General features: G+C 43.2%; 1 protein-coding gene across 1 annotated transcript; it reads right to left on the reverse strand.

Moving 5' to 3' along the window:
• Positions 1–78: 78 nt before the first annotated feature.
• On the reverse strand, positions 79–22,398 carry samd7 (sterile alpha motif domain containing 7). The gene is made up of 8 exons (XM_078564585.1): positions 22,278–22,398; positions 20,779–20,911; positions 15,089–15,210; positions 13,513–13,591; positions 10,996–11,693; positions 7,398–7,516; positions 5,612–5,722; positions 79–423 (listed from the first exon to the last, which is right to left on the reverse strand). Exons 1-8 carry the CDS (start codon positions 22,387–22,389, stop codon positions 166–168), a joined length of 1,632 nt encoding a protein of 543 aa, XP_078420711.1. The 5' UTR covers positions 22,390–22,398; the 3' UTR covers positions 79–165.
• Between the last annotated feature and the right edge of the window lie 1,672 nt (positions 22,399–24,070).

Here is a 24,070-nt window from a genome sequence, read left to right on the forward strand (position 1 = left end):
AAGCTTCTGGGGGGACCTACACCATTTGTTACTCACAGAATCACAGGTAGAGGCAACTTATTTACAATTTGAGAAAAACATCCCTAAGATTTGTGACTCAGGAATTTTATAGAAGGGTATTTTGCAAAACTCAAATGGAATACGACTGCAGCTCAACAATTTAACCTAAACCTTTTCAGAAGTCTGTCCATGACATTGCCCGTCAGGTGGTTTGTCTGTTTGTTCCATTGTACTCTGTTCTGGAACCCCGAGGTTCTCCTTTTCTCGCCCACATGGAGTTCCCAGCAGGTCAACACCTTCGGCAAAGGTCACGGGTGAAATTACATCTGAAGTCTGATTGATGGTTTCACCTGAAGCATGCTGCAGAGGCGCAGAGAGGGGCGAGTTCATCACATACAACACATTCCCTAAACGCCGAGACAGCTTGAATGAGAAGTAATAAAAAAAAGTTATTAGACTATTTGTAAATAAAGAGTGGGTGAGCGTATGGACTTCATTTAAAACAAAGATTGGGGAGACCTCATTTAAAAAGAGCATGGAGAGCAGCTGATGGTGAGTTGGATTGGTGAGTATTTCTAGTCTTTAGATTAAAATTAAGGTCTATAGTTAGTGGTTATATCTCTAGTCTTTATTTTCTCTTTCGCAAAAAATAGCTTGTTAAGTATAAGATTGATACTGGTGTAAATAATCAATTTCAATAAAGTGCAAAAAGCTGGGATACTAGAGTAATTAATTAATAAATTAAATAAAATAAGATAGCAATGGCAGGATGGGTGATGTGTTGCTGCTGAAGCATGTGGGAGCTGCTGGACACCAAGGTGATCAGGAGCCAACACATCCGTAGTAAGTGTTTACAGCTCGAGGAACTTCGGATCTGAGTTAAGGAGCTGGAGTCTGAGCTGCAGGAATTGCGTCACTTCAGGGAGGGGAAAGTTACCTGGACACTTTGCTTCAGGAGGCAGACACACTTCATAGGTTAGATAATTCGAATTTGGTCTGTGATCAGGGACAGGAGGATGTGACTGCAGATGAGGGCAGATATGGGGACCCAGGGGGTAGCGGTCAAGGAGCCTCAGCCCCTGCAATTGTCCAACAGTTATGAGGTCCTTGCAAGCTGTGTGGATGAGAGTGGGGACTGCAGGAAGGATGAGCAAACTGACCATGGCACCATGGTACAGGGAGCCATTCAACTGAGGGGAGGAAATAGGAACGTAGTAGTGGTAGGGGACAGTATAATTAAGGGGATAGATACTGTTCTCTGCAGCCATGAGCGTGAGTCCTGAAGGCTGTGTTGCCAGTCCAAAATGCTGTGTTGCCTGCTCAGTGCCAGGGTTAAGGACATCTCCTTAGGGCTGGAGAGGAACTTGGAGTGGGAGGGGAGAGATCCAGTTGTTGTCGTCCACGTTAGTACCAACGACATTGATAGGACTAGAAAGGAGGTTCTGCTGAAAGAATTTGAACAGTTAGGAGCTAAATTAAAAAGCAGAACCTCCAAGGTAATAATCTCGGGATTACTACCTGAACCACGGACAAACTGGCATGGGGTAAATAAAGTCAAGGAGTTAAATGCGTGGCTCAAAGATTGGTGTGGGGGAAATGGGTTTCAATTCATGTGGCACTGGCATCAGTACTGGGGTAGAAAGGAACTGTTCCAGTGGGATGGGCTTCACTTGAACCGTGCTGGGACCAGTATCCTGGCAAATCGAATAACTAGGGCTGTATAGAGAGCTTTAAACTAAATAGAAGTGGGGAGGGTTCTGGAGAGGGGATAAGTAGGCTTACAAAGCAAAAGGATGTGGCAGCATTACAGAGCAGCTACTTAGGTAATGAAACCAGAGTGTGACAGGAAGGGACAAAGTGTACAAACATAAAAAAACAGCAGCAAATAGGTTCAAAGAGGGAAAAATGGTAAAAAGGCAAAATTAATGGCTCTTTACTTAAATGCATGTAGTACTCAGAACAAAATAAATGAATTAACAACACAAATAGAGAATAATGGATATGATCTTTTAGCCATTACGGAGACATGGTTACAAGGAGATCAAAGCTGGGAACTAAATATTCAGGGATTTGTGACTTTTTGAAAGGACAGGCAGGAAGGAAAGGGTGGTGGGGTAGCTTTGTTAATACGAGATGGAATAAGTACTATAGCAAGAAATGATCTTGGATCGGAAGTTGTGAAATCCATATGGGTGGAGGTAAGAAATAACAAGGGGAAGAAGACACTGGTGGGAGTAGTCTATAGGCTCCCTAACAGTAGCTATGCTGTAGGACAGAGAATAAATCAGCAGATAATGAGGGTATGTAAAAAAGGCAGTATATTAATCATGGGTGACTTTAATCTTCACGTAGATTTGGAAAATCAAATTGGCAGAGATAGCCATGAGCAAGAATTCATAGAATGTATTCAGGACTGTTTCCTAGAACAATATGTTGTGGATTCAACCAGTGATCAGGCTATTTTGGATCTGGTAATGTGTAATGAGGCAGGTTTAATAAATGATCTCTGAGTAAAAGATCCCCTTGGAAACAGTGACCATAACATGGTAGAATTTAGCATTCAGTTTGAGAGTGAGAAACTTAGTTCAGAGATAACTGTGCTGAAGTTATGTAAGGGTAATTACAAAGGAATGAGGGCAAAGTTGGCTGGAGCAGACTGGGAAAGGAGTTTAGCAGAAAAGATGGTTGATGAGCAATGCCAGACGTTTAAGAAAGTAGTTCATGACTCGCAACAAAGATATATCCCAGTGAGAAAGAAGGATTCGAGGAAAGGGATAAACCAACCATGGTTAACCAAGGAAGTTAATGATAGTATCAAAGTGAAAGGAAAAACATACAATGTGGCAAAGATTAGACGGAAACCAAAGCATTGGGAAAGCTTTACAAACCAACAGAATATGACCAAGAGAAAAAGGGGGAGAAAATAAACTTTGAGGGTAAACTAGCGAGTAATATAAAAAAGGACTGTAAGAGCTTCTTTAAATATATAAAAGGGAAGAAAGAGGCCAAAGTCAATATAGGCCCCTTAGAGAATGAGGCTGGGGAAATAATAATGGGGAATCAGGAAATGGCAGAGGAGTTGAATAAATACTTTGCATCAGTCTTCAAGGTAGGAGACACTAATAGCGTTCCAAAAATACTAAATAATCATGGGGCAAAAAGGGGGAAGGAAATAAATACATTAACTATCACTAGAGAAAAAGTACTAGGGTAATTAATGGGGCTAAAGGCCGATAGGTCACCTGGACCTGATGTGTTGCATCCTAGGGTATTATAGGAAATAGCTGCAGAGATAATGCTTGCACTGGTAGTAATCTTCCAAGAATCCTTAGATTCTGGAAAGGTCCCAGAGGATTAGGAAACTGCCAATGTAACACCCTTATTCAAAAAAGGAGGGAGACAAAAAACAGGTAACTTTGGGCCAGTTAGTTTAACATCTGTCATTGGGAAGATGTTAGAATCTATAATCAAGGACGTAATAGCAGAGTATTTAGAAATGCATAATCTAATCAAGCAGAGTCAGCATGGCTTCATGAAGGGGAAATCATGCCAGACAAATTTATTAGAATTCTTTGAGGTGGTAACAAGCAGGATAGATAAAGGGGAACCAGTAGATGTAATTTATTTAGATTTCCAAAAGGCGTTCAGTAAGGTACCACATATAAAACTACTTAATAAGATAACAGCCCATGGTGTTGGGGGTACAATATTACCATGGATAGAGGACTGGCTATGTAATATAAGACAGAGAGTTGCGATACAGGGTGCATTTTCAGGATTTCAACCTGTGGAGTCTCACAGGGGTCAGTGCTGGGGCCACAATTATTTACAATATACATTAGACTTGGATGAGGGAAATGAATGTACTATCGCCAAGTTTGCTGATGACACAAAAATAGGTGGGAAGGCAAGTGGTGAGGATGGTACGATGAGTTTACAGAGGGATATAGACAGGTAAAGTGAATGGGCAAAAACTTGGCAGATGGAATATAATGTGGGAAAATGTGAGGTTATGCACTTTGGCAGGAAGAATAGAAGAGCTGAATATTACTTAAGTGGAGAAAGATTGAGGAAAGCTGCAGCACAGAGGGATTTGGGAGTCCTTGTGCATGAATCACAAAAAGCTAGCATACAAGTTCAGCAGGTAATAGGGAAGGCAAATGGAATGTTGGCCTTCATTTCAAAGGGAATGGAGTATAAAAATAGGTAAGTGTTGCTAAAACTATTCAAGGGATTAGTTGGAACACACCTAGAATTCTGTGAACAGTTTTGGTCCCCTTAACTAAGGAAAGATATACTGGCATTGGAGGCAGTCCAGGGAAGGTTCACTAGGTTGATCCCGGGGATGGAGGGATTTTCTTATGAGGAGAGGTTGAGTCGGTTGGGCCTGTATTCATTGGAGTTTAGAAGAGTGAGAGGCGGCCTTGTTGAAACATATAAGATTCTTATGGGGCTTGTCAGGGTAGATGTTGATAGGTTGTTTCCCCTTGTGGGAGAGTCTAGAGCCAGAGGGCATAATCTCAGAGTAAGGGGTCACCCATTTAAGACAGAGATAAGGAGGAATTTCTTCTCTCAGATTGTAGTCAATCTGTGGAAATCTTTACCGCAGAGGGCTGTAGAGGCTGGGTTGTTAAGTATATTCAAGGCTGAGATGGACAGATTTTTAATCATTAAGAGAATAAAGGGTAATGGGGAAAAGGCAGGAAAGTGGAGTTGAGGATTATCAGATCAGACATGATCTCATTGAATGGTGGCGCAGACTCGATGGGCTGAATGGCCTACTTCTGCTCCTATGTCTTATGCTTACGGAAATTATATTGTTTTACAATTAAATGGCTTTTTGCAATCAAAATCACTTTTAAAATATTCATTGTGCTGCTGTCTAGTTAAGACGTGATGAAAACATCTTATCATACCGCGTACTAACAAACCACGTACAATGAATTACTTTGTCATGTGATGGTTATTCTTATGCAGTTGAACAATCTGTCTATGCACATCAAGGTATCACAAACAGCGTTGAGAAAAATAAGCAGCTGCTCTGTTTTTGATAGTATTGTTTGAAGGAGGAATGATGGCCAGAGAATTGAGTGCACTATTCTTAAATTAGAACCTTTAGTCTATCTGAGCTACAAGAATAGGTGGCGCGGGCAAACCTGTCTTATCCAAAGAACATCACACCTTTGAGTATCAGGCTGGAATGCCAATTAGATTATATGTGGATATGGGACTTAAAGCTTCATTCATCTAACTCAAAGAAAGAAAGATCTTGCATTTATCTAGCTCTTTTCACAGCGTAAGGGTGTTCCAAAATGCTTTACAGCCATTGAAGTGCTTTTCTGGTGTGGCAATTGCTGTAAGAAACATTGCAGTCTAACATTATGTGCTCAAGTTAATTCTTAAGACCAAGGATGTGAGGGGGAAAGTAACAGATTATTTTAAATTTCCCATAATGAAAATGTATATTTGCTTGTTTGATGTAGCAGCAAAAATCCATTTATTATGTCAATAACTGGTTATGTGACCAATGACCGGAGTCTATTGCCCATCTAGATAGTTAATCGAGGTGGATACAGTTAGAGTTGATACTATATGACAGCTTGGAATGTACCTGCGATTGGATTTTCAATGCTGGTCCCAGCTTTAGACCCATCGTGTCTAGAAGATGTCCTTCCGTAAGGAGAGGGAGGGTCTCCCCATCAATGGCATGATCTTTGAAGGTCTAGGGATTTGGAAGATGAGAAGTACAAATGTTAAGTCTACAAACCAGTGAAGCATTCAGGTTCACCTTAATCAGAAGCAAGAAAGTGCAGTGGGTGGGAAAGAACAATTACATGGTTGCTGGAAAAACTACTTTTGAGTAATTTGATTGATCGGTTTTTGTTGCTTGCTGTCTCCTCATGGTGGCTTTGAAAAATAAAATAGATGGTTTAATTCCTCAGGTTCCTCCTGGTTATATGTGCCACTTACTTTTTGGTTCATAAATGAAACTGCTTCCATTCATTCAACCTTTTCTACTTAATTGTTGATTTTAATGATAATGGATAGTGATATACAAATTAGGATTTTGGAGTCAATAGTGATGTTTTGCTCTTGGCAAACATTAAAAAAAACATTTATACAACACCTTTAACAACCTCAGAATGTCCCAAAGTGCTTTACAACCAATTAAATAATTTAGCCACTGTTGTAATTTAGGAAGTTACGGGTTACCACAAATCTGTGCTTAAAGACATTAAACTGTGGGCAAAAGCAAAATACTGTAGTTACTGGATATCTGTAATAAAATCATAAAATGCTGTAAATAGTCAGCAGGACTGGTAGCATCAGTGGAACGGCAAATAGAGTTAATGGGCTAGATTTTAACTCTGGGGAGGGGCTAGGAATCGGAGGGGCCCACAAAATGGCATGTTGTTTTCCGCTGCCTCGCCATTTTACCAGCGGGGGAATTGTGAAGGATGGCCCTTGAACCACTTATATGGCCAAAATATGTCTTCCTATTGCTGCTGGCATTTTACCAGCAGTGGGTGGACACTTTGTCATTCCGGGAGACCACCTAGTGAACACTCACAGACTCCCTGCAGGCACGAGGTGGGGAGGCCCTCCTATCCGGGCACTCTTTGTCCATGGAGGTCTTCTCCATGGCTACAGTGCAACATGCCCTCACCAATCACCTCCTGCCCCCTCACTTTGCCCTACCTGACTGGCCCCGGCTCCCCCAGATCCCCCTACATGGTTGGGAGAGCAACGTCCTTCCAATGGCATCTTCTTCTTTCAGGTGCAGTCCGGACAGTGATCACACCGAGACTGCTGAGCTGCTTGCTCTCTGATTGGCCCACAGCTTCTGGGGGCAGGCTTCCATCCTTTAAAGTGATGGGAGCCCCGACGACAACTATTTAGTGTCAGGGCCCAGAAAAGTGTGGCCGGGGGTCCTGCAAACAACCAAAGTAGGGTTGGCGCTGGCTTTCTGGTTCGCTGTTGGAATGCCCGCCACAAAGATAAAATTCAGTCCAATCTTTCAGGTCGATGATCTTTCATCAGAACAGATGAAAGGTCATCGTCCTGAAATGTTAACTTGGTTTCTCTCTTCACAGATGCTGCCGAACTGAAAGCAAGTTTGACTATTCAGATGGGCTTAAAATTTCCCAGGACTTAAAATTTCCCATGCTGATATTTGAAATGGAGCATGGAACTTCTCCCATATCCTGACCAATTTTTATCCCTCAAGTAACAACGGGTTAACTAGCCATATATCTAGTTTGCTGTTTGTTGGATCTTGCTGTGTGTAAATTGGTAGCTACATTTTCCTCCATTGAAGCACTCAATAAATGCAAGTTATTGACGTAATGTGGAGCACCAAGATTGGCCATCATGGAATTGAAGGTGAAAACATTTACTTGAGCATAATCTGAGCAGCCCGGCAAGAGGCTGATGAAGTTGTAAACGTCATCCACTGTCCACTTTCGGATGTCTTCAACAGATGGGCCTTCTTCAGGCAAGAAGACGGCATGGGATCCTGCTGAACAAAAGATGCAAAGTTGTTATTTTGTTCCTGTGGGAATGAGAGGGGATGGGATAGAAGTGAAAATATTCCGTAATTAATCAATTCAAAACCTCATCGTTCATTTACAAACACTCTCAATGTGCATAATGAATGAAATGGTATTAGGCGATACTAACTTATGATGAAATTGATGCATTGTTTAAAATCCAGTTGCTATTTAACAATGGTGGTTAGCCTGTTAATTTTAGCAGAGTTAACACCATTGTTAAAACACCTGACAGAGGGATGTACGTTTTCAGTTAATATTTAAATTATACAAAGAAAATAATTTGAATTACAGCAATTTAAACAATTGGAAGTGTAAAGTGATACAAGAAAAGGCAATGTAAAATAAAGGATACAATTCTAAAGGGGGTGCAGCAGAGGGACCTGTGGGTATGTGTGGACAAATCTTTGAAGTGGCAGGATGAGAAAGCTTGGGCTTTATAAGTAAAGGTGCAAATCCATAAAGTACAACTTATCCTGAGACTGTGCCCCCATGTTCTAGATTCCCATGACAGATGAAATAACCTCTCAGTGTCTACCCTGTCAAGCCCCTTCAGAATCTTGTAGGTTTCAATGAGATCAACTCTCATGCCTCTAAGCTCCAGGAAATATATTTTGGATCCCGTGGATCCTCGTTGCTAGTTTGTTGGATCCTGTAGATTCTTGTTGCCAGTTTATTGTGAGTGGTGGCCGAGTTGGTGCTATTGATAGAGTTGATCAGCAGACACTTCTTAGATGGAAATTCTTAGTTTATTTACAAAGCTGCTCAGCAGCAACTAAACATGTGCTTACACTTCAAACTCTATCGCTACACTACTGACTACTAACTACTGAGGTAGTCCATGCTACACTCCTATTGGATGCTAAGATCATGTCATCTTCCTTTATAACATTCTTCTTAAAGGTATATTACACCTCAGATAAAGCCATAATTACCACAATATAGACCCAATTTCCTCAGCCCGTCATCATAGGAGAACAGTCTCATCTCAGGAACCAATCTCGTCAACCTTCGCCGTATTGCCTTCAATGCAAATATGTCCTTCCTTAAATTTAGAGAGCAAAACTGCATGAAGTATTCCAGGTGTGGTTCTCCCCAAAGCCCTGTACAATTCTAGCAAGATTTTCTTATTCTTGTACTTCAATCCCATTGTAATAAAGGCCAATATGGCATTTTCCTTCCTGATTGCTTGTTGTATCTGTAGACTAACTTTCTGTTGTCTTGTACAAGTACACCCAAGGCCCTCTGAATATCACATTTACAAGTTTCATGCCTTTTAAAAATTATTCTGCTTTTCTATTCTTGTGACCAAAGTGAATAACCTCACACTTCCCCACATTACACACCAGCTGTCACCTTGTTGCCGACTCACGTAACCTCTCTATATGTCTTTGACTCACTTAAATTGTCTATATCTCTTTGATTAGAGATAATTGGAATTAGAGAGGGTACAGAAAATATTTACAGGAATGGTTCCAGGGATGAGGGACTTCAGTTATGTGGGTAGCTTTGAGAAGCTGGGTCTGTTCTCCTTGGAGAAGAGAAGGTTAACATTTGATTTGATAGAGGTATTCAAAATCATGAGGGGTTTGGACAGAGTAGATAGTGAGAAACTGTTCCCATGGGAAAGGTTCAAGAACTAAAGGGCACCGATTAAAGGTGAATGGCAAAAGAACCAAAGTTGACATGAGGAAAACTTTTTTTACACATTGTTATGATCCCCGGCTGAGGTTACCCCTGGACAAGCCTGATCCCAGGGTGGAACCCAGCTTGATAGATCCTAACTTTTAATTTGTTTGTTTAGATTCGTGGAGAGGGGCCACTGAACAGAGTCACATAAGTCAGTTGATGATCTTTTAACAAAAGAATAAAACATTTATTCAACAAGAAAAGATGAATTATATTACAATACTCCTTCTATACCATTACAGATATATACAGATTTATAAGGGTAACAGAAGCTACAAAAGCTATCTTATACTCTAATGTCCGCAGTAAGTGCACAGGTCATGTATCAATAGGTATCCTGTGGTCAGACACAGCACACTCTGAAACCAAGTGACAGATGCCACCTTAACCAAATGCTATGGCTCTCTCCCCAACTCCCCCCAGGCGTTTGTCACACCATGAGCCAACCAGTCTCCCTGCACTCTGTCTTTCACACAAGGGTTTCCAATCTCCACTCTCCAAGACCTTACCTTGGATTCTTCTCCCAAACCGATATTTTCTCTCAGATGCCATCCTCTAGGATTCACCTCCAGGGTTTCAAACTCTCCTTCCAATGTTCCTTTCCCCTGGGTCACCACATGCATTCAAGCTGTCTTCCTTGCACTCCCTTTCACTGACTCAGCCGTCAACAGTATACCACTGCTTCACATGCCCATAGCAAAGAGTTACAGACTTTTAGTTGTCTCTTTGGACCTTCTTACCTCTTGCAAGCTATTCTCACTTTAAATCTGCTTTCTGCAGCTTTTGTCTCTTTAAATCAGAAGTATGGAGCCTTTTCCTCTTCCCCACACTCTTAACTTCATTAACAGGACCTTTCCAAGGTTCCTGTCCTTCCTTTGACTAGAAGGTCTTCTTGGAACTTGCTCTTGTTCCATTCCCCTGGATTTTTGGGGTTTTCCTTAGTTTGGGACTGGCTATCTGTCCCTTCTAGGTTGCTCCTGCTTGGCAGATTCAAAACCTGCTGAACTCCAACAGCTTCCAAAACAAAACTGCTGTTTCTCACTTTTCTGTGTGTGTTTGTGGGAGGGACCTGCCTTTCTGGACCCCTGTTGCTAGGCAATAGTCCAATTCTTCTACCCTTGTTTATTTACCTTAGCTTAAGTTGTAAAACTCTTATTAGAAATGCAAGCACCTTTTTCAAGTGAAACTAAAACTCCATTTGACCTTTCTTAACACACAGATACAGAAATACAACTCAAACTTAAACATTAAAGCTAAAACTCATTCCTAACACCTACAAGTGCCAATATAACTTACTTAAACTATCTCTAATTCCTAACAACAGATTGTGGTTAGGATCCAGAATATACTGCCTGAGTGTATGGAGAAGGCAGATTTAATCATGACTTTCCAAAGAGAATTGGATAATTAGCTGAAGAGAAAAGAGGTGGCTTCAGGGAAAAGCAGTGGAGTGGGACTGGCTGAGTTGCTTTTGAAGAGGGCTGGCATGGACACAATGGTCTGAATGGCCTTCTTCTCTGCTGTAACCACTCAATGATTCTATGATTCTAATTTACATTTGTATAGCTCCACATCATGTACCATGTTCTTGAGATACCCTAAGAGTTCATTAATATTGTGTTATGGAAGCAGAAGCAACACACAGACAGATCCACACTGCATACCATCACCATATGTGAAAGGAGTGGGGCTGAAGACAAAGTGAAGACCATTGATATAACTGAGACTTGCAATGTATTGGAAAATAATCTCCTACCTGATGTCGTTAGTGTACTTCCAGGTATCTGAAACCGGCAAGGTATTGTCGGTAGAGGCAATGCTGAAGGGAACATATACTTAGGAAAAGTGACAAAGCTATTGGACATTTCCTTCTCAGTTCGAGCATAAGAAATATTACTGTTGGCTGCCTCAGAGCAATTCTCATTGCTGCTGCCATGTTTTCTCAGTCTTTGCTCACAGTCTTTATGGCTACCACTTAATCCAAAAAGCCAGGGTAAGTTTGTGTCCATTTTGTTTTGGTTAGGTTTGGCCGATAGGTCTGACTTTGGTTCATATTCACATGTAGTCTCCTTTTCTTCAGGTGCTGTCACGGAGGTGCAATCTGGTTGCTTGCCTTCTGAATGGCCCTTGGAACTATTTAAATTACCTTCCACATTCTTCAGATAGGCTGTCCTTCTTGTGCCTCTCCGATTCCTATCTTTCTGCAATGTACTAATTGGAGGATATGGATTGGATGTCACCAACAAGCCATTATCAACACCAATGTCACCCAATGTACTTTGGTGGAGAAATGCTTCATTGGGTTGCTGGCCTTTGGATAGACTGTATCTGTTGTGGAATGTAATGGCATCTGTTGAAATGCCAGGATAAAGGAAAGGCACTTCCACTCCCAATGGTCCTTTTCGATGAGCGTTCTCCAGCTGTTTTTGATGCAGCATGGCATTCACTTCCAGCCTAGAATTGAATTCAACCACTTCAGATTTGATAATATTTCTGCCTCATAGTTATGATTTTAAAAAAGCTCAAACTATGACAAACATAACTTTTGACTTCCTCAATACAGGATGTAGACTAGGGGAAAAATTGCATAATCACACAAATGACCCCAAGGGGTAGATTTTCACCTTGCTGCCTGGGTATAAATCTGGTGTTGTGGATCAGTCACCCATTACAGGAAATCAATGGAAATGGAATTCGACGGTTTCTATAATTGGTGTCCTATCCACGATGAGCGTTTATAGACCTGGAGCAGGTAGAATAGATGTCTCCAAGTCTCAAATGTTTCAGTGACAAGGAAGTGTGTTAAAAGGTTGTTAACAATGTTAATTAGCTGTTGACAGCTCAATATCTTAATTTGAATTATAATGACATGCTCGCGTGTTTAAATGGGAGCCCCAAATGCTATAACTGGAAGGAAAGGATGCGGGGGTGAAATTGGTCTTCACAGCGGACAATGGAAAAGAAAATCAAGTGTAATGTAAAGTGGGTTGCTGATTTGCTGCCCCCCATTATGCACTCTCATGAAAGGCCAATTTCACCCAATTGCTTCATGAAGCACCATGAAGCTTAAAGAACAAGTTTTCATTCTCACTATGTCATTGTAGAGGGTAGACCGACCCATGGTCAGATGGTCAGCCTTGTAAAATGTCATGTATGTGACATTTGCATTCAACATTCGCACAACTCAAGTGCCAGGCAATGACTATCTCCAACAAGATAGTTTAACCACCTCCCCTTAACATTCAATGGCATCACCATTGCTGAATTCCCCATCGTTAAGAGCCTGGTGGGTCATCATCGACTGAAAACTACACTGGACCAGCCACTGAAATACTGTGGCTATAGAAGCAGGACAGAGGCTGGGAATTCTATAGTGGTTAACTCACCTCATGACTCCCCAAAGTCTTTCCACCACCTACAATGCACAAGTCAGAAGTAAGGTGGAATGTTACCTGGTTGTCTGGATGTGTACAGTTAAAACAACACTCAAGATGTTTGATGCCATCCAGGACAAAGCAGCCTGCCTAATTGGCACCCCCTTCACCACATTAAACAGTCACTTCTTCCACCATTGGTGCACCATGGCTGTGTGTGCACATCTACAAGATGTACTGCAGCATCTCACCAAGGCTGTTTTGATAACACCTTCCAAAACCATGAATTCTATTGCTTAGAAGGACAAGGAACAGGAGCACAGGAACACCACCACCTGCAAGTTCCACATCAAGTCACGCATCCTGACTTGAAACTATTTCACCACCCCTTCACTGTCGCTGGGTCAAAATTCTGGACCTCCCTCTCTAACATCACTGTAAGAGTACCTCCACCACATGGACTCCTGTGTTCAAGAAGTCTTCTCAAGGGCAATTGGAGTTGGACATCGCATGAATGAATAACAATATGTGCTAGGTTTCCTGAAGGTGTAGGCAGAAACTTGGGCTGTATCACCTGAGGACAATGCTTGCAATGGGGTTGCACAAGAAACAGAAGAGATGTCTTTTCTTTCACTAAAGGATGGCATAAATTCTTGTAAGAACTATTCCTAAGGAAGAGGTTAGAGGTAGAAAGTGGTGAGGCCATGGAGGGATTTGAAAACAAGGATGAGAATTTTAAAACTACATCAGACAAAAGCCTGAAGGTGTTGATGTTTATAGCAATTTTTCCTGTAGAAACAACACAGTGAATGGTGCATTTGACGAGTTGCAGAGAAAGCCCAGTGCTCAAAGGATAAACCAGCAAGCGCATCACTTGTAGATCACAAGACTCTGCTCACCTAACCAGGTTCTGCTTGTGAATCAATTCTTGGCGTCTGAGCATTGAGTCCATTGCTTCCGGCGGCAGAATATTGTGACCTTGAAAGCAAATATGTACAAAATTACTGGAGAAACCCTGGCTGCTATATAAATATCTGACAACTACAATACACCAATTTTAAATGTGAGATTGATAGATTTTTATTAATCAAAAGCTTTAAGGGACATGAAGGATGGGGTAAATGGCATTGGGGCACAGATCATCCATGATCTCATTGAATAGCGGAGCAGGCTTGCGTGGTTAAATGGCCTACTCCTGTTCCTATATTCCAGAGTTACCAACAGATTCAATGGTCTGCCCAATGACAGACTTAGCTAGGCCAAGAGAATATCTCACATGAACAATAAAAACTTAAAAAGCCAATTACATTTTTAACCAAAGGAAATCCAGCACAATCAATCATTTCCTCTGTGAATCACTTTCAAAGGTCAAAAGGAGGCCATTCAGCCCCTCAAGCTTGTTCTCACCATGCGATTAGAGCATGACTGAAGTACACCTTAACTCTATATCTGCCTTTGTGCCCTGAACTTACAAAAATTTAGCAATCTCAGTTCTAAAATTTACAATTGACCCACAGCTTCAACAGCTTTTTGGGGGAAGGGAATTCCGATATTTTGTCTACCCTTTACATGAAGAAGTGCTTGTTGATTTATAACCTCTTGAAGCTTTCACTATGCAATCTTGGTAGTGAGTTACAGGTTGGAATATAACCAAGGAGCTCAGATGTTTCATGTACAGAATATTGGATACCCAGGTGTGAGCTATACACTGCAAACTCATGAAGATGTACAGTTATTTGCAGATAGATTAACAGGCACCCAATTTGCAATCAAATAATGGATCACATCAAAATTCCAAAGATCTGTCAATTTCATTTGAGATGACAGAATTCTTTGGGTTTAATGTTCTTCCTGACCCACTGTCTTAAAAATCCAATTTCACAATATAGGAACATAACACGTACAGGTGGCATGGTGGTGCAGTGGTTAGCTCTGCTGCCTCACAGCTCCAGGGACCCAGGTTCAATCCTGACCTTGGGTGTCTTGTCTGTCTGTGTGTGGAGTTTGCACATTATCCCCATGTCTGGGTTTCTCCTACTGCTCTAGTTTCCTCCCACTGACCAAGATGTGCTAGTTAGGAAGGTTAGCTCTGGTAAATTGCCCCCCACCCCCTGTCTGTGTGTGTTTTGTGATGGACTGCAGCCCTGTCCTGGATGTACCCTGCCTAGTGCCCATTACCTGTCAGGATAGGCTCTGACTCCCTGAATTGGATAAGTGGTGCTGTAAATGTGAGTAATATAACACATTGAAGCATGAAAGAGCAATTTTATGGGAATGTTGGGGTGTGTACCCATTTAAATAACAAAATGCTTGGCTTTTTTATTTGTCAAACATTTGACTCAGATTAGTATTTTCCTGTTAGTCTCTTTATTCCAGTGTTAATTTCACCAATTTCCCTTTCTGGCAGGAGGTGGGAACCAAGCTAAACATTGAACTGTCACCCACACTGAGCTTTGAATGGATTTGTGTCTTTACCTGCCCCTGGGTAGGTACGGTTGGGTAATAGGCTTGTCTGGACCGAAGTGCCAAGTTGGGAACCCAGGTGGATTTGCCGTGTTTCAGGTGAACTAAGGATTTCAGAAGAAGGTAGGATGTTCCTGCAGGAAGAAGATGGTAAAAGTACAAGTTAAATCCGCTGTCATTGGCTAGATTTGTTTGAGATAATGGTTCAGCCATTTAGGACTGAGATGAGGAGAAACTCCTTCAGGTTGTGAATCTTTGGAATTCTCTACCCCAGAGGACTGTGGATGCTCAATCGATGAGTCAAACTGAGATCGATAGATGTTTGGGGACTAAGGGAATCAGGGGATATGAGGATTGGCCAGGTAAGTGGAGTTAAGGTCAAAGATTAGCCATGATTGTATTGAATGACTGAGCAGACTTGAGGGGCAGTATGACCTATACCTGATCCTATTTCTTATGTTATGAAACAAATTTTATTCGAAACAAGTAAAAAAAAACACAGGTGGGATGCATTGGGGATCAGTATTTCACCTTTTCATTTGTAGAATCGACAACCCTTTAAACATCATTTGCTTTCTGAGTATTTGACCCTTTAAGCATCTACGTGTAGTGAACGGATAGTTCAAAGGGAGTGTTAGCCTAACTAACCCTACGGGAAACTGCCAGGATCTGACTGGCCACCTACTTTAAACCCTGCAAGTAAAATCAGGTTGGGTGTAAAATGGACAATGCAATCCAATTCAATCAATTCTCCATCAGGTGGGTTACATTACAATTATCCCCCACCTTTAAAGGGTTGCACCTGGAATTTCCTAAAATGAACATTGGACTCTAAAAGACTGTTTTTTTAAAAAACGCAAGCGCACCCTTTCTCAAATATTTCTGAGCCATATGATTACTTTAATGTCACTAAGGCTTTCATCACCAGTAAAGCATAGGTAAGTGATGAAACCCTGGAGCCAAACCCTGTACCAAACCTTTTTTCTGGCCCCAATCCAGCTTTAGATTTGGCAATTGGTGGCTACCCAACTGCCAGACTCTAAACAGACTTGACCTCTTTTTCCTCCTCTCTCCTGCTGATTCCAGAGAATGTAATGGATTTAGGTTCAAGGCACTGTGCTCGCAGAATACTTATTAACACCAACCTTTAGCTTGGGTTGGAAATTGATGGTAGTGGTAAAATGAGGGATAGCAAATCTGTAGCCCATTTTACAGACAAGCATAAGGCACAGAAAGAGGCTATTCAGCCTATTGTGTCTGAGCTGAACCTTTGAAAGAGCTACCAAATTAGTCCCACTCTCCTGCTCTTTCCCCAAAGCCCTGCAAATTTTCCCTCTTCAAGGGTTTGTTATAAATGTCACTATGTAAACTGCTTCTGCCAAACTTTCAAGAAGCGCATTCCAGATCACAATAACTCACTGTGTAAAAACATGTCTTCTCATCTCCCCCCAGTTGTTTTACCAATTGTCTTAAATTATCCTCCAATCAATCAGACTTTCCCTTTTATAAAAACAAAAAACTACTGCGGATGCTGGAAATCCAAAACAAAAACCGAATTACCTGGAAAAACTCAGCAGGTCTGGCAGCGTCGGCGGAGAAGAAAAGAGTTGATGTTTCGAGTCCTCATGACCCTTCAGCTGAACTGAGTAAAGTTAGGAGAGGGGTGAAATATAAGCTGGTTTAGGGTGGGGGGAGAGAAGTTGTTGGGGGGGGGGTGTGTGGTTGTAGGGACAAGCAAGCAGTGATAGGAGCAGACAATCAAAAGATGTCACAGACAAAGGAACAAAGACATGTTAAAGGTGGTGATATTATCTAAGAGAATGTGCTAATTAAGAATGGATGGCAGGACACTCAAGGTACAGCTCTAGTGGGGGTGGGGTGGAGTGGAAAGACTGACAGGGCATTACAGATTTAAAAATAATGGAAATAGGTGGGAAAAGAAAAATCTATATAAATTATTGGAAAAAACAAAAGGGAGGGGGAAGAAACGGAAAGGGGGTGGGGATGGGAGAGGGAGTTGAAGATCTAAAGTTGTTGAATTCAATATTCAGTCCGGAAGGCTGTAAAGTGCCTAGTCGGAAGATGAGGTGCTGTTCCTCCAGTTTGCGTTGGGCTTCACTGGAACAATGCAGCAAGCCAAGGACAGACATGTGGGCAAGAGAGCAGGGTGGAGTGTTAAAATGGCAAGCGACAGGGAGGTTTGGGTCTTTATTGCGGACAGACCGCAGGTGTTCTGCAAAGCGGTCGCCCAGTTTACGTTTGGTCTCTCCAGTGTAGAGGAGACCGCATTGGGAGCAACGAATGCAGTAGACTAAGTTAGGGGAAATGCAAGTGAAATGCTGCTTCACTTGAAAGGAGTGTTTGGGCCCTTGGACAGTGAGGAGAGAGGAAGTGAAGGGGCAGGTGTTGCATCTTCTGCGTGGGCATGGGGAGGTGCCATAGGTGGGGGTTGAGGAGTAGGGGGTGACGGAGGAGTGGACCAGGGTGTCCCGGAGGGAACGATCCCTACGGAATGCCGCCGGGGGGGGTGAAGGGAAGATGTGTTTGGTGGTGGCAACATGCTGGAGTTGGCAGAAATGGCGGAGGATGATCCTTTGAATGCGGAGGCTGGTGGGGTGATAAGTGAGGACAAGGGGGACCCTATCATGTTTCTGGGAGGGAGGAGAAGGCGTGAGGGTGGATGCGCGGGAGATGGGCCGGACACGGTTGAGGGCCCTGTCAACGACCGTGGGTGGAAAACCTCGGTTAAGGAAGAAGGAGGACATGTCAGAGGAACTGTTTTTGAAGGTAGCGTCATCAGAACAGATGCAATGGAGGCGAAGGAACTGAGAGAATGGGATGGAGTCCTTACAGGAAGCGGGGTGTGAGGAGCTGTAGTCGAGGTAGCTGTGGGAGTCGGTAAGCTTGTAATGGATATTGGTGGACAGTCTATCACCTGAAATTGAGACAGAGAGGTCAAGGAAGGGAAAGGAAGCGTCAGAGATGGACCGTGTGAAAATGATGGAGGGGTGGAAATTGGAAGCAAAATTAATAAATTTTTCCAGGTCCCGACGAGAGCATGAAGCAGCACCGAAGTAATCATTGATGTACTGGAGAAAGAGTTGTGGGTGGGGGCTGGAGTAGGACTGGAACAAGGAATGTTCCACATACCCCATAAAGAGACAGGCATAGCTGGGGCCCATGCGGGTACCCATAGCCACACCTTTTATTTGGAGGAAGTGAGAGGAGTTAAAGGAGAAATTGTTCAGTGTGAGAACAAGTTCAGCCAGACGGAGGAGAGTAGTGGTGGATGGGGATTGTTCGGGCCTCTGTTCAAGGAAGAAGCTAAGGGCCTTCAGACCATCCTGGTGGGGAATGGAGGTGTAGAGGGATTGGACGTCCATGGTGAAGAGGAAGCGGTTGGGACCAGGGAACTGGAAATTGTTGATGTGATGTAAGGTGTCAGAGGAATCACGGATGTAGGTGGGAACGGACTGGACACGGGGAGAAAGAAGGGAGTCAAGATAACGAGAAATGAGTTCCGTGGGGCAGGAACAGGCTGACACGATCGGTCTGCCGGGACAGTTCTGTTTGTGGATTTTGGGTAGGAGGTAGAAGCGGGCTGTCTGAGGTTGGGCAACTATCAGGTTGGAAGCTGTGGGAGGAAGGTCTCCAGAGGAGATGAGGTCAGTGACAGTCCTGGAAACAATGGCTTGATGTTCAGTGGTGGTGTCATGGTCCAGGGAGAGGTAGGAGGAAGTGTCTGCGAGTTGATGCTCAGCCTCCGCGAGGTAGAGGTCAGTACGCCAGACAACAACAGCACCACCCTTGTCAGCGTGTTTGATGACAATGTTGGGGTTGGACCTGAGAGAACGGAGTGCAGTAAGTTCAGAGAGAGACAGATTAGAATGGGTAAGAGGAGCAGAGAAATTGAGGCGACCAATGTCACGCCGACAGTTCTCAATGAAAAGATCAAGAGAAGGTAAGAATCCAGAGGGAGGGGTCCAGGTGGAGGGAGAATATTGGAGGTGGGTAAAAGGATCCGTTGAACGGGGAGAGGACTCCTGCCCAAAGAAGTGAGCACGGAGATGATGATGGCGGAAGAAGAATTCAGCATCGTGCCGAGCCCGAAATTCATTGAGATGAGGGCGTAAGGGTATTAAACTAAGTCCTCTGCTGAGCACTGAACGTTCAGCATCGGAGAAGGGAAGGTCAGGGGGTATAGTGAATACGTGGCTGGGGCTGGGATTGGAAGATGGGGTGGGGACGGAGGGACAGGCAGGGGTGGAGGGTGCTAGATGGGTGTTGGTGTCGATGAGTTGTTGGAGCTTGCGTTCCTTAGCACTTGAGAGAAAGAGAAAAAGTTTCTTGTTGAGCCGTCGGATGAGACGAAGAATAAAATGAAACTGGGGGCACGCGCAGCTTTGAAAAAGGGTGCGGCGGTGCTGCTGGGGGGAGAGGTCGAGTGTGTTCATATGGCGGCGCATGGCACTGAGTGTGGATCTCAGAATGCGACGGGAACAGCAGTCCGAGAAACGTTTTATGTCCCGGAGATACCTGTAATCCTGGGTGGGTTCGAAACAAGAGGGATGGAATTTCAGTTGAAATCCACGTGGGGTGAGTCGGAGACGGAGACAGTCACTGAGAAAGGAAATTTGGCTGTGAAAGCGGGTTTTAGTAAACACCTTGTCAAACACCAGGAGAGAAATGGAAAGCAATGAAGGTGAACAAGGCAGAAGAGAGATACGAAAATCCTGTCGGAGAGCAGAGCAGTACTTCTTCAAGGTAAGCATTTCTTGAAGAGGAGTGGCAGTCAATTAAACACAGAGATTTGTCTGTGACATCTTTTGATTGTCTGCTCCTATCACTGCTTGCTTGTCCCTACTACCAACCCCCACCCCCACAACTTCTCTCCCCCCCACCTTAAACCAGCTTATATTTCACCCCTCTCCTAACTTTACTCAGTTCTGCTGAAGGGTCATGAGGACTCGAAACATCAACTCTTTTCTTCTCCGCCGATGCTGCCAGACCTGCTGAGTTTTTCCAGGTAATTCTGTTTTAGACTTTCCCTTTAGTTCTTCCTCACTCCTTTCACTTGCTCAAAACTTATTCCATTTCTTTGTTTCTTCAGTTCTGATGAAGGGTCACCCACCTGAAATATTAATACAGATGCTGCCTCAGTGCTGAGTATTTCCAGCATTTTCTGTTTTTATTTCAAATTTCCAGCATCTGCACTGTTTTGCTTTTGTATTTTAAATCTGTGTCCTCTTGTTATCGACCTTCTACCAGTGGCAATGATTTTGCTTTATTTCCTCTATCAAAACCTTTCATAATTTTGAACACTTTTACTGAATCTCCCAATAACCTTCTCTGCTATAAGGAGAACAATCCCAGCTTCTCTAGTCTCTCCATGTAACTAGAGTCCCTCATCTGTGGAACCATTCCAGTAAACCTCCTCTGCATCCTCTCCCTTGATGTCCTTCCTAAAGTGTGTGACTCAGAACTGGGGCACAATACTCCAGCTGAGGCCTAAGCAGGAATTCTCAAGGATTTAGAATAACCTTAGAATAAGTTGGCGGTAAGTAAATGGAGCATGGTTCTTAGACAATGTGTGTGCAACACTTGAGTAGCTGGAGTGAAAAGCATGTTGTGTACTGTACCCCTCATTTCATATTCAGCTCTTACAATGAACAGTGTGAAACATGGATACTTTTGACCATTACCCGTCTAGGAACTGTGGCTCAAAGTGGACAGCAAGGCCCTGCATCCTCTGTTGTCCGATCCCCATTAACTGAGCATGTGGGTTTGTTACCATCATTTGATTTCTCATCAGCATTTCCTGCCGGTGTCGAAACTCTGCACAAAATAAGGATGTGACAAATTAATAACGGGAAGCAACTCATATGATTGTTTTCCTGAGTCTTAAAGGCACAGCTCTTGTCTTAAAGGGTATAACAAACCTTTATTGCTTGCTTTGCGTTTAGTTGCTGCAAAAGTGTCTGCCCTGGTTCAGTGGGTAGCACTCTTGCCTTTGAGTCAGGAGGCACAAAAAAAATTCCATGATGAAGTTGGTGTTGACGTTCCTCCTTTCCCAGGATGAGTAGTACAGCCCCTTTACTCCTTCAGTGTACAAACATCTTTGTTCCCAGAGGTGAAAGGTTAATATGCTAACCCACTGTGGCAGCAAGATCCAACATTATTACTTATAATAATTATATTGAACAAAAGCATAGGGGAGTTGAGATTTCAGCCTTTGCATCAGGAGCTATTGGATTGTCAGGACATAGGGGATACAGGAGAGTTTTGTGAAGAGGAGTATGCCAGTAAGAAAGCACGTCCAATTTTCCATCCCTTTAACTTATGGGAGATATATCCAATGCACTTTGCCACATATCATTTTCTTGTATTTTCTGTGCCCAGGCAATCTAATAGCAGAACAGGAATTTCTGCTCCAATGTGCTTGAAATACAACACCTGTGTTATTTATTGCCTCCAAGCCAAGAAATAATGAAGGCAAAGCAAGTGTTTTTTTATTATTTATTAATTGAGGGAATTGATTCAATTTTAGGGGGAGGCAAATGCGTAGTGGTATTGTCACTGGGCTAGTAATCCAGAGACCCAGGGTAATCCCCTGGACGACCCAGATTCAAATCCTGTCAGAGCAGATGGTGTAATTTGAATTCAATAAAAATCTGGAATTAAAAGTCTAATAAGGACCATGAGTCTATTGTTGTAAAAACCCATCTGGTTCACTAATGTCCTTTAGGGAAGGCAATCTGCCATCCCTACCTGGTCTGACTTACATGCAACTCTAGACCCACAGCAATGTGGTTGACTCTTAAATGCCTTCTGACCAAGGGCAATTAGGGATGGGCAATAAATGCTGGCCTAGCCAGCGACACCCACATCCCATACATGAATATATTTTTAAAAATTTGATGGAAGGAATTCTGAACAAGGAAGGGAAAAATTAGGAGTACCTGAAAATTTGGTTGGGCCTTAAGAATGTTTTCTAAATCTGAAAATTAAGGAGGAAACTCTGGAGAGTAGCACTGTGATGGCTGAAGGATCTGTCACCAATGATGTGTGATCCAATCTCCAGAATATAAATCCAGGGATAGAACTGTTTCTCTGCCTTAGTTACACCTAGAAAACAGTGTTCAGACCTACACTGCTGCCCTTACTATTAAGGGTACTTCTTCCCAAATGTGCAACTACCAACCTTGATGTCCACCTGCTCCAATGCCATTGGCCATCTGGTAGAGATTTTTCTCTCCTAATATCCCTTGTTCACTCAGTGCTGGCATCTTTCCGAAATGCTCCCTTGGGGTCATGACCTGCTGGATGGGAGATCCGTTCTTACCCTTGAAAACAAATTTCAAAAAGATTCTCGCAAGGCATAAAATTTCAAAATCTTTTATGTGAGGGAAGAAGAAAGAAAGAGAGATTTGCATTTACAAAACACATATTACAACCATAGGATGTTCCAAATTGCTTTATGTACTTTTGAATTTGCAATATAGGAAACGTGACAGCAAACTCCTGCAACAGAAATATGATTGTGATCAGATACTGTAATCTGTTTTTTAAGTGCTTGTTCAGGAATAAATATTGTGGAATATTGCAGGTTTGGCAATTACAGAGCAGAAGAAAAAAATAAAGGAAGACTTGAATTTATAAAACACCTTTCACAAGCTCAGGATGTGTGAATGTACTTTGCAACTAATAAAGTACTTTTGAAGGGTAGCCACAGTGCCAGCCAATTTCTCCCACAATCATACCATCTGTCTTAAGTGCTGGTTGAGGGAAAATATTGACCAGAATGCTGGGCAAACTCCTCTGCTGCTCTTCAAATGGTGCTGTGGGATTTCTAACCCCCCATCTGAGAGGGCAGACAGAGCCTCAGTCCAAAGTCTCATGAGAAAGACAGCACCTTCAATGGTGCAGCATGCCATCAGTACTACATTGGAGTGTCAGCCGGAAAATGTGTTCAAATCTCTGGGTTGGGTATTCAGTCCACAACCTTCTCACTCAGAGGGGAGGTTGATCCTCATGAGCCATGGCTGAGACTATAAAGGAGGATCTTTTGTTACATTTTGCCTGTTCCAGTATTTCTGAGCTGCAATTGGATTTTTAGAGTTCTTTAGAGCTCTTTAGTGTTACCTTGATGTCAAAGCACTGTGTGGAAACTTACAAACCTGTTAGATTTAGTGAATTCTAGTTAATCAAGGAGCAGCATTGTGCCCACTAGCAGGTCAGAGTTTCTATGGGCAGTGTTTTAGATTTTACCCCGTGGTGGGTTTGTTGTTGGGGAGGGCATATAATCAGACAGGATTGTGGCGGGCGGGGACACGTTCTTCCCTCCACACAGATTAGGTCTGTGGCAGGGAGGCTCGTTGATGTTCTATCTGCCCCACTACCAACTGAGGTCCTTATGGGACTTAAGTGCCTCTTCCTGATGCCGCTAGTATTAACCCAGAGGTAGGTGGGCCACTTGGAGAGCACAGCAAAGCTATGCAGGTTACTTGTGGTCTCCTCACTGTGGGGGGGTCCCTCATTCAAAGGCCTAATCGAGGAACCCAGCATCGGGAACGAGGAGCCCTGTTGAGACCCACCCCTCTGCCCTTGCTGCTGACCCCCCCACACCCCCTCCCTCATGACCCCCACCTCGCGAAATCCCTCCTGCCACCACTTACCTCTAGTCTGGGTCGCTCTGCCATTCTGGGCTTCGGTTATTTGTCATTCCAGCAGCAGCCATTGCCTCCTTGGGGGCACTGCTGAGTGAAAGAGCTGCCAGCCTCTAATTGGCCAGCAGCTCTCAGCAGGCGGAACTCCCCACTCCTGGGGTCTTGATCCAGAGGCAAGCCTGCCGGCGTGGTAACTGGATGTATAGTCACTCCCTCCTGCCAATTATGGGTCATATGATGTTCTGTAGGGGCTCCAACCAGTGAGCTCTTAGCGTGGGAAATCCAAGGGGTGGGGCTTTTCTGATGAGAGATCTGGCCGAGCGTGCAG

This window comes from Cetorhinus maximus, chromosome 19 (assembly GCF_964194155.1).
Source record: "Cetorhinus maximus chromosome 19, sCetMax3.hap1.1, whole genome shotgun sequence".
NCBI lineage: Eukaryota > Metazoa > Chordata > Chondrichthyes > Lamniformes > Cetorhinidae > Cetorhinus > Cetorhinus maximus.